This window comes from Emiliania huxleyi (assembly GCF_000372725.1).
Source record: "Emiliania huxleyi CCMP1516 unplaced genomic scaffold EMIHUscaffold_43, whole genome shotgun sequence".
Taxonomy (NCBI): domain Eukaryota; phylum Haptophyta; order Isochrysidales; family Noelaerhabdaceae; genus Emiliania; species Emiliania huxleyi.
Genome location: NW_005198751.1, coordinates 700240 through 711226, shown reverse-complemented (window position 1 = coordinate 711226; position 10987 = coordinate 700240). Strand labels below are relative to the sequence as shown.

General features: G+C 66.4%; 2 protein-coding genes across 2 annotated transcripts; both read left to right on the top strand.

Moving 5' to 3' along the window:
• Window positions 1–331: 331 nt before the first annotated feature.
• On the top strand, window positions 332–5437 carry EMIHUDRAFT_102830 (hypothetical protein; the record flags this gene model as incomplete). Its single annotated transcript, XM_005769260.1, has 9 exons — window positions 332–558; window positions 1186–1255; window positions 1405–1509; window positions 1616–1831; window positions 1998–2206; window positions 2278–2384; window positions 2517–2569; window positions 4756–4815; window positions 5240–5437. The coding sequence occupies 9 exons, from the start codon at window positions 332–334 to the stop codon at window positions 5435–5437; spliced, it is 1245 nt and encodes a 414-aa protein (XP_005769317.1).
• Window positions 5438–9376: 3939 nt separating this feature from the next.
• EMIHUDRAFT_210503 (hypothetical protein) lies at window positions 9377–9613 on the top strand (the record flags this gene model as incomplete). The annotated part of the gene is made up of 2 exons (XM_005769259.1): window positions 9377–9524; window positions 9603–9613. 2 exons carry the CDS (start codon window positions 9377–9379, stop codon window positions 9611–9613), a joined length of 159 nt encoding a protein of 52 aa, XP_005769316.1.
• Between the last annotated feature and the right edge of the window lie 1374 nt (window positions 9614–10987).

Sequence of the window (10987 nt, the reverse complement as noted above, 5' to 3'; positions counted from 1 at the left end):
ACACATTGACAAACAAATTGTTTGGTATTGTACAATGCTCGCTACCCAACCGCCAACGCGGCCAAAGGATATCCACCTCGAGAACCTCGAGAACACACCTCCGACCTCGACCCGCCCTTACCGAACGAAGGGGGTCATGGGGGACGCCGAGCCCTCTCGCTCTGAGCGTCGAGGCTCGGAGTGAAGATTGAGGGTTCGCGCTCTCTCCTCCCGCGCAGGGTTCGCAATCACGGCCGATCGGTACAAAAAAAAACACTCAGGTAGTCCAAAAAAACACTCCGGTATTGAGTGTTGGCGGCAAGGCGGAGACAACCGGAGACAACCGCCAAAAATGGCGGCGAGCTACAGTGACGCCCCTCTCTCCACCATCGACGTCGGCGCCCTCACGGCGTCGCGCTTCCTCCTGCGCGAGCAGCGCCTCTTTCCGTACCGCGACGGCGAGGGCAGAGTCGCTCTGAGCCTCGTGCGCGATTCGCTTGCCCGACTCTCTGAGACCGACTCAGCCGTGCTGGCCGGGTCTGGCACCACGTTCGCCGAGGTGAGCGCAAAGCTGTCCCGGTGGCTGCGACACGCCGAGCGGTGGGCGAGCGCGCAGGCACACAGCACACTTGAAGCCTCCGGCGGACACCGCTCGACCTCCTCGCCTGCCGCATCTGCTGCCGCAGCCTCGACTCCCGCCACATGCTTCGCGGCGGCTGCGGCCGCTGTTCCCGCCGCCGATCCGGCCGCCCTTCTCGCTTCTCCAGAAGCTCCTCCCGCCGCTTTGATCGACGACTCCGCCACGGCCGCCCAAACCACCGCCGCCGCCCAAACCACCGCCGCCGCCCAAACCACCGCCGCCGACGCCGAGGGGGGGGGCGGGGTGCAGGGCGGCGAGGGCGCTGGCGGCGAGGGCGCTGGCGGCGAGGGCGCTCGCGGCGAGGGCGCTGCCGGCGGTGGCGCTCGCGGCGAGGGCGCTGCCGGCGAGGGCTCGGAAGAGACGTCGGCGAGCGTCCCGGGGCGGCAGAGCAAGTCGCTGCAGTCGCTGCTCCGGCCCGAGACACGCCCGCCGCCGGTAGTGGCCTCTGGCTAGACCGGACCCTGGACACCGGGTCCCCTCTGTGTAGGCCCGAGACTCGCCCGCCGCTGGCAGTGGCCTCTGCCTGGACCGTCCCCTGGACGCCGGTCCCCTACCTGTGTGTGTAGGCTCGAGAGGCTGCCGCCGGCCGTGCTCCGAGAGCTGCAGGCGCCAGCGGTGGCTGTGTCGCCGGACGGGGTGGCCGCCGCTCGCCTTTTCGTGCAGACACGTCGTGGACGCGTCCAGGACACGCGTCCGCACACCCCGCCCCTGTTAGGTGACGATGAGCTTGTCGCCGCGCGGACACGTCGACGACACGTCGACGACACGCCCACGCACACCCGTAGGTGGCGCTGCACCTCAGCTCGCGCTCCCGGACGGGCTACCGCGGCGTCGACATCAAGCCCGGCCTCCTAGAAGCACAATGCTTAGGCGACACGCCTCTCTCTAGTGTGCCGCTGCATTCACTGTGTTCGCCTCCCTCCTATTCACGCGGTGCTCTGAACACACCGCACAATGCCGTCCTCCCGCCCCGAGGTTGGCGTCTCCTCCACGTAGGCCCGGCCACCGCACTGGATTCGAGACTCTGGAGGGTATGGTACACGTAGGCCGGGCAGCGTGTCGCGCCCCTTCAAGGCGCAGCTGCAGCTCAACGTCGCCGCCAAGGGCGGCGGGGGCGGCGGGGGCGGCGGGGGCGGCGGGGGCGGGGGCGGGGGCGGGAAGCGGAGGGGTTTCCAGCACATCGGCCAGTTTGCCACCAAGATGGAGGCGGCGGTGGCGTACGCGCGGGCGCTCGAGCAGGCACTCTGTCCCGCAGCTCCACCTCCCACAGCTCTACCTCCCGCAGCTCTACCTCCCACAGCTCCACCTCCCGCAGAAACGGAAGAAGAGCGCCCCCCGCCGCACTCTGTCCTCCCCACCTCACCCAGAGCTCGAGCAGGCGCGCCGAGGGCGGGCGGCGACGGAGGCGGCGGCCCACAGGGAGGGGGGAGAGGAGGCGGAGGCGAAGGAGGCGGAGGCGGCGGCGGCGGCGGAGGCGGCGAAGGCGGAGGCGGAGGCGGCGGCGGCGAGGGCGGAGGCGCGGCGGGCGCTGCTGCAGACCCCGGTGGTGGAGGAGGCGGAGGGGCTGAAGCTACACCTTAGCGGCCGGTCCGAGACGGCGCTGCTGTGGGCCGGCTGTCGCGAGCCGGCCCGCTCTTCACACGCCGGGCCGTGAACAGGTCCGAGACGGGCTACTTGGGCGTGCGGGTCAATGTGCCGAGGGGCCGGCAGCTCGGCCCCCGCCCCTTCTCTGCGCAGCTGCAGCTCGCGGGCATCTCCCCCAGTGGTGGGGGGGGCACCTCTTTATTAGCCATCGTCCACCTTCGTGTCGCCGCCTGCTCCATAGGCATCTCCCAGTCGGGCACATCTCCCCATATCTCCCCCGTATCTCCCCCACATCTCCCCCTCTCTTCCATAGGCATCTCCCAGTCGGGCATACGCCACCTCGGCACCCACGCCACGGCGGCGGAGGTCACGTCCGCGACACGTCCTCGACATGTCCGAGACATGTCCACAGGCTCGTACGCCACTGCGGCGGAGGCGGCGGTGGCGTACGCGCGCGAGGCGGCCAAGGAGAGGAACCCTAGAAGCACCCCAGCTGGAAGCACCCTAGAAGCTGAGGATTTGGGGTCCATTACTTCGACCCCCACCCCACCCCACCCTAGATGCTGAGGACACGTATTCAGCTGCATGCGGCCGCACTCCGCTGTGCTCACGCAAAGACGCAGCCGCGGGCCAAAGACGCACACGCACGGACAGTCGAGATGGGAGAGCTAGCGACGGCAGTCAGAAGGCAGTGATGTACTCACTGTGCTCGTAACCCTCCTATTCACGCGGTGCTCTGAACACACCGCACGATACCGTCCTCCCGCCCCGAGGCTGGCGTATAATGCACGTAGGAGGGGCACACACCGCGAAGCGACGCCGCGGCGGCCGAAGGCGGGAGCGAAGGCGACGGGGCCGCCGCAAACCTTGTCGGAACTTTGTCGGAACTTTCTCGGAGCCTTCTTGGAACTTGCCCCACAGGCGCGCCCACAGGCGGGGACGCGGGTGCTGTGTTTGCCGACGGGTCGGTGGCGCCGTCGCGGAAGAAGAAGCGCACGAGGCAGCGGCCGTGGAGCTGCGGCAGCTGCGAGGGCTGCCTGCTGCTGGAGGATTGCGGAACGTGCGCCGGTTGCGTCTTCAACGATCGCGCGGCGCGGGAGGAGGAGGGGCGCTGCCGCTGCGTCGCTTGCGGCGCGACGCAGACGCCGAAGTGGCGGTGGGAGGACGGAGCAGAGGAGCCGCTGTGCAACGCTTGCGGATTGCGGCGGGGCAGGCATGCTCGGCTGCCATCTCGGAGCTGCCTCGCCGCGCCGCTGTCCAGACGGCGCCGCAGAGATGCCTCAAGAAGAGAGGCGACGGAGGGAAGCCTCGAGTCGAGAGATGGTGCTAGCGCGCAGCTGCCTTGCCGTCGGCCGTATCTCGGCCGTATCTCGGCTGCACCTCGGCTGCACCTCGGCTGCACCTCGGCTGCACCTCGGCTGCACTTTGGCTGGACCTCGGCTACGTTTCGGCTGCACCTCGGCTGCAGCTCGGCTGCGCCTCGGCTATGTTTCGGCGGCACCTCGGCTGAACCTCGGCTGCAGGTCGGCTGCAGCTCGGCTGTTTCCCGGCAGGCGGGCTGCGGGCGGCGGCGGCGAGGTCGACTCCTGCCCCGAGGTCGACGCGGCGCTCGGCCCTGCGGCCACGCCCATGCGCGGACAGGGTGGTGGGGAAGAGAGCGTTCGCGGGCAGAGCTCGGGCGCCGCCGCGCGCGCCGAGGGCCGCGGCGCCGCAACAGAGGGGGAGGGGGGGCAGGACACGGAGCTGCGACCTAGCGGCGCGGCGAGCGGCGGCGGCGGCGGCGAGGGCGGCGGCGAGGGCGATGACGACGGCCGTGACAACGGCGGCGGCGACGACGGCGATGACGGCGGCGGCGAGGTCGAGGGAGGCGGCGAGGGCGGCGGCGAGGGCGGCGGCGAGGGCGAGGGTGGCGGCGAGGGCGAGGATGGCGGCGGCGGCGGAGGGGCGGGTGGCGTTCCGCGACGGAAGCGGAAGCTGTGCACAGCACGACACTGCTCGGGCGGCGCGCGCGCAGTTTTGTGTGCGCCACTCCCCCCTCTGGTCGCCGGTGGTGATCTCCGGTGGTGCTCGTCGTAGGCGCGTGGGCGGCGGTTGAGTCTCTGCTCAAGGCCCCGCGACACACAACACAACACACAACACAACACACACGCGCGCGCACACACACACACACACAGACACACACACGCACGCACACACACACACACACACACACACACACACACACACACACACACACACACACACACACACACACACACACACACACACACACACACACACACACACACACACACACACACACACACACACACACACACACACACACACACACACACACACACACACACACACTCACAGGCACGCACGCACGCACGCACGCACGCACGCACGCACGCACGCACGCAGGTTTTCTCCCACTATCTTTCAATGCCGTCGGGCTCCTGTCTTCTAGACGTCTAGCCGCGAGGGACTAGCCTGGCCCTTGCCCCACCACCTTGTGCGGAGAAGAGTGTGCGGAGAAGTGTACATGGCTTCACATGACCGTACCTCAGGCCCCACGCGTCGCTGAGGCAGAGGGCGTGACTTTGCAGCTGAGCGCGACGGCGCGGACGGTGCGACCCCCCCCCCACCCCCCCCCACCACCACCACGACACACACACACCACCCCCCTGGCAGATGCGCCACTGCAGCAGCCTCAGCAACCCCCCCTCCCCCCAAACCCCCCGCTCCCCCCTCACTGGCCTCGTCAGCCTCGCCCTAGCACTGGCCCTAGCCGCGCCTCCGCCCCACACCCTAGCCCCGCCTCCGCCCCTCACCCGAGTCGTGCGGAGGGGGTACACGTCCCTGCCACGTCCCCGACACGTCCCCGACACGTCCCCGACACGTCCCTGGCACGTCCCATAGGGCTACCGCGGCGTGGCCGTCTCGTCAGAGAGCCGCAAGCTCCCCTTCGTCGCGTCGTACCAGGTCGTTGTGTCCGCGGGCCGCCTGCTCTCCCTAGGCTTCTCCTGGACCTTTCCCGGACCTTTCCCGTAGGTCGGCTCCAAGCGGACGCACCTTGGTCACTTTGGCACGCCAGTCGAGGCGGCGCTAGCGTACGCGCGCGCGCGTCCCGCCGCGGTGGTGAAGCGGGAGGAGGAGGAGGAGAGTCGGGCGGACGCGTCGCAGGCGGAGGCGGACGCAAAGGATTCGGACTCGGACGACGGCGGCTGTTTTGATCAGCCTGTAAACTAGACCTTGTCAGCTCGGCTTAGTGATCGAGCCAGACCTCCCCTGTTGTTGGTTGCGGATTTCTCGTGCCGAGCCGACACCGCGACAGCGACTAGAAGGTAAGGTAATGTAAACTTCTCCGACACCATCTGCAAAAAATGAGCAAACGACTTGAGAAGATGGACTCGACGGAGAGAGCGGTGGGAGAGCGGCGGTACATGAGCTGGAGCGACTAATAACGACGACACAATCACAAAGCAAGGACTGATACGAGACGTATTCCGGATACTAAACCGAGCGAGGGGACGCAGAACCGCACGAACGGCGAAGATAACGAGAATCATAGAGAAGGCGCCCCCGCCACAACAAGGACCGGACATAACGCACGAGGAGCCCGCGGCAGTGAGGGCGGCAGCGGCCAGACACGGAGAGCGGACGCTCAGGGCCGTCCCAGTAGCGACGAGGGTCATGGCGACGCTAATAAAAGAATTGCTGCCGCAGAACAGCGATGGCAGCGGCGGCGACAACAATGGCGCACAGAGGGGGAGGGACGAAGACGAACGAGACGACACGACCAACGTGGTGGGGAGAGTATGCTCGTGGGAGAACTTCAAACGAGCCCTCACAAAGTACAAGGCCAAGAAGGGAACGGGGAAGGACGGCTTCAACGCATACCTACTGCTGCGTGCGCCAGAGTGGCTGCAACGAGCATACTGGGAAGCGACGATGCGATGCATCCGAACGGAGGAATACCCGGAGGTGTGGAGGGAATGGATCGCCCTGAGGGAGGGTGTAGAGGATGTAGATAGAGTGTAGACTGAGGGAGGGTGTAGAGGATGTAGAGTGTAGAGCGCTGTAGAGCTGTAGAGATGTAGAGCGCTGGAGAGCGCTGTAGAGCGATGTAGAGCTGTAGAGCTCTACATCCGCCGCGTGACGAACTGCCTGCGTTGTAGAGCGATGTAGAGGCGCTCTACAACGTGAAATCTCTACAACAAACTCTACATCATAAGCGGCGAACGAGGCACGGTCGCTCTCCGACATGAGGCGCGTTGCACTTGCCAGTGCTGCCCTGGCCTTCTGTCTGCCCGCCCAATGGGTGGCAGGTGCCTCTGCTGCTGTGGCATGCCTCACGGCTGCGACTGGCCGGCGCCTCGACGCGTCAGCTCGGCTCGGCGTAGCGATAGGAGTGGCCAGCGCAACTTGCCTGGACTCAACGCTCAGCCAGGAGCTCCCGCACGCGCTGGCGCGAGGCATGGCGCATGCAACGCTCAACAATGCTCTCTCCTCGCCTCGCGCAAATGCGACCGTCCTCGCAGCCGACAGTCCACCGCCTGCTAAAGAAGCACAGCGACGAATGCGGCACCGGCGACACATGGCAGGCTGGTCATGACGCAGTTATAGGGTGTTGTGTGCCGTCGGAGTGACTCTCTGTGTGTCAGGGATAGTCAGGGCTGTCCATCAGAGCTCCAGTAAGCTCGGAGACCCCCCATTAGCGCGGCTCGACCTCTTTGAGTCACTGCCTTCCCGGCGGTTTGGCTGTAGAGCCTCTACAACAAACTCTACAGCAAAATCGCGCTCTACATCGCTCTACAACGGAGGCGCTTCGTCCCGCGGCGGATGTAGAGCTCTACAGCTCTACAGCGCTCCAGAGCGCTCTACAGCTCTACAGCTCTACAGCGCTCTACACTCTACATCCTCTATCTACACCCTCCCTCAGGGATCGCCGACCAGGTTCTGCGGGTTCGTGCCGTGCACCGATATGGCGGTCGTGTCCGTGACGTTGGCGCTATTCTTGCCCCACATAGCACACGCACTGCACGGCACTGCTCACGCCGCTGTCACAAGAATTTTTCTTTTTTTCGCGATGTCCACCCCGCCGCGCCGCCCCTCGCGCCGCCTCGCCTCCACTGCCGCCGCCGCTCGCTCGCCCGCCTCGCCGCCGCCGACCCGCCTCCTCGACCTCCCCAGGGAGCTCCTCGAGCGCGTCCTCTCTCGCTGCGACAGCCCCGTCGACATCGCTCGCGTCGCGGCCGTCTCCCATCTCTTTCACGCCTCGCTTGCGGTGGAGGGCATCCGCTTGTGGGCGCAAGAGCGCGGCTTCGAGCTGCCAGTGCAGCCCGAGGGCGAGACCTGCGCCGTGCGGTGGCTGTGCTATTCTGCGCTGCTTCGCGAGTCCAACCCGCCGGCGACGGCGGCGGCAGGCTGCTACTACAGCCTCTTCATTGACGGCGAGGGGCGGCTCTCGTCGTGCGGCTCGGCGCCGGACTACAACCCAATCCCCGGGCTGCTCGGCCACGGCGAGGGCGTGACGCGGCTCAACACACCGACCCGCCTCCCGTCGACGCTGGGTGACGAGCGCGCCGTGAGCGTCTCGGTTGGAGGTCGCCACAGCCTCGCCCTCACCGCCGATGGCGACGTCTGGAGCTGGGGCTGGGGAGGCTTTGGCACGCTGGGCCACGGCGACCAGCAGAACCACCAGCTGCTGCCAAAGAAGATCGAGGCCTTTGCTGGACTGCGCGTCGCCGCTGTAGCGGCTGGAGCTGGCCACAGCCTCGCCCTCGCCGCCGATGGCAGCGTCTGGAGCTGGGGCTTTGGAGGCGATGGCCAGTTGGGCCACGGCGACACGCAGGACCAGCTGCTGCCGAAGAGAATCGAGGCTTTCGCTGGCCAGCGCGTCGTCGCTGTCTCGGCGGAAGATCACAGCCTCGCCACCACCGCCGACGGAGCTGTCTGGAGCTGGGGCGGTGGAGGCTTTGGCAAGCTGGGCCACGGCGACACGCAGCGCCAGCTGCTGCCGAAGAAGATCCAGGCCTTTACTGGGCAGCGCGTCGTCGCTGTGTCGGCTGGCTTCGAGCACAGCCTCGCCATCACCGCCGACGGCTCCGCCTGGAGCTGGGGCTCTGGAGCCTTTGGCCGGTTGGGCCACGGCGACGAGCAGCGCAAGCCTCTGCCCAAGAAGGTGGAGGCGTTGGCTGGGCGGGGCGTCGTCGCTGTGTCGGCGGAAGGTCTGCACAGCCTTGCCATTACCGCCGACGGCGCCGTCTGGAGCTGGGGCAGTGGAATCTTTGGCCGGTTGGGCCACGGCGACGAGCAGCACCAGCAGCTGCCCAAGAAGATCGAGGCCTTCGCTGGGCGGCGCGCCGTCGCTGTCTCGGCTGGAGGCGACCACAGCCTCGCCCTCGCCGTCGATGGCGCTGTTTATGCTTGGGGCCTGGGCGAAAGCGGCCGCCTGGGCCACGGAGAGGACCTGTCGAACCAGCTGCTGCCAAAGAAGATCGAGGTGTGGTCGCCGGGGCAGTGAGGTGGCGGGGTTGTCTGTGCGCCCGATATTCTTACGCTGGGGGGGGGGGGGGGGGGATTCGATCTCGAAGGGATGCGGACGAGGTGGGAGGATGGTGGAGGGCGGGGCTGACCCAGTGTGCAGCGGTGACGGCTGACGGCGGTGACGCACACCAACATCGATGCCATCGTAAGCTCTAGGCGGCGGTCACGTAAGCTAGGCGGCGGTCACGTTCTTTGTACTTACTGTTGAAACGCATTCGCGCACAACCCCACGCAGGGACGGGCCGTTAAAAGGCGAGTCACCGACAGCTCACGAACGGCCCTCCCGCTTTCGACGACTCGTAGCTGCTAGCTCTCTGATTCGCTCGTATCCGAAAAGGAGGAATATTCCGACAGGGAGCCCGTGCATCCCGGCGCCTTGTACGAGGTGAGCTTCGAGTGGGAGCGCGGCGGTGACGAGGGATTGCAGCCGGAGAGCCTCGACTGGGTCGCAGCCAGGCTGAATGAGCTAGGGGGTGCGCAGCGCCCCAAAATCCACCACTGTGGGATTTCGCGCAATCGCTTGACTCTGAAAAGCTCGCAATGTACCTTTCTGAGCGCTGTGGTCGCCGCAGACTGGCTCCAACTTGACGGCGGCATGGAGGCATGATGCCTCCATGCCGCCGTCAAGTCGAAATCGACATGCAGCTCGATGGTTTGCCCGAAAAGGTACATCGCGGCGTTTTGGGCGACAACAGCGCTGCCTGGGGTGTCGACGGGCCCCCGGGGGCGACGGGGGTGCTCTCGCGGGGGGTCCCCCCAGTCAAGGGGGTCTGGGGCGCAGTCCCAGGTAGCCCGCCGCAGGCGCCGATTTTTTGGGGCTTTTTTGACTGATTTTCATGAGGTGTTGCTACTATTTTGGGACCAGTTGAAGCCTAAAAATGGCTACAAATACAGTCACAGCAGCTGCTCGTCATGAGCTGCTACTGTGTGGCAGAGCCCAGAGAGAGGGCTTTCAGGAGCACTATTCAGTTTGATCCAGCTCAACGTTGCGGAGTAGTAAGACTGTTCCGTTGCCGTGAGCGGCCGGCGGCCGGCGGCGGCCGGTGCGGCACGCGGAGCACTCCGTGAGCGGTGACGGGTGCGGACGAGCGAATGAGAGGTCCCTTTCAGTGAGAGATAGGCAGTCCTAGTCCCTAACAACACATCTTCCACAGATAGCGACCTCTCATTCGCTCGTCCGCGCCCGTCACTGCTAGTCGGGGCACTCCCGGCGTACGGCCCGGTCCCGGTCGTCACTCCGGTTGCTCGTGTTCACACCGTCAGAACTCAGCTCCGCTAAGGATTGAGTGTCTGAGACTTGGGCATCTTACACAACTTTTGTAGTAGAGCACAATGGCACCTTTGCATCAAGTGCATCACTTCATTAATAGACCGTAATAGAGGTCCCCGTTTTCGGCCGCCGCGGCCGGAGAGCACCCCCGTCGCCCCCGGGGGCCCGTCGACACCCCAGGCAGCGCTGCGACCGCGAAGTGGCGGTGGACATGCTCCCACGTTGCCGACGTGGCGCCGGAGTGGCCGGCGCTGCTCGCCGCGACCACGACGGCTACTCCGATGCTCCGGGCCGACCCGTCCTACCCGACGGTGGCACTCTTCCACGTCTCGCTCACGCTGAGAAAAATTCTGAAACGGCGTGCAGCAGAGTCACCGACGAGACGGTCCGCGTGCCTCCTCGTGTCCCGTACCGTTCTCACACATCCATAAACTCACTTTGGCCTCACTGAAGCAAGCCCTCAATCCTGAATCCTCAGATTTTAGATTAGGACGCTGCGCACCCTCTAAATGAGCTGCGGTGGCACTGTGATGTCTGAGAGACGCGAGCAGGTCTTTGTACGGCGAGACGTGTTCTCGCAGATACACCGGAGAGTATACACACGTCTTATACGGCAGGTAGCATCGTACCGCGAGCCCACTGTGCAGCGGCTAGCCGCGGCCCGCGCTCGCTCCCCCGAGCCCGACACCCCCGTCCCCGCGCCGCCGGGCGCCGCCGCGTCGCCACCCGGAGCCATACACCCATATGTCGCGTGGTCTGCTCCACGCCACGAGACCAAACGCCCGCGAGCGAGCAGCTCACTCGCCCCGCAAGCCCACGCCTGCAGCGAGGGCGGCGTCGCCCTCGCCGTCGTCCCCGCCGTCGGCCTCGAGACAGACGCTGCTCTTGCAGTTGGGACAAGCGTCGGAGCGAGAGAACCTGCGCGGCGCGGGCGGGCAGAAGGGCCGGGGAGGGTGAGGGAGAGGGGGGGTCCTCTCTCC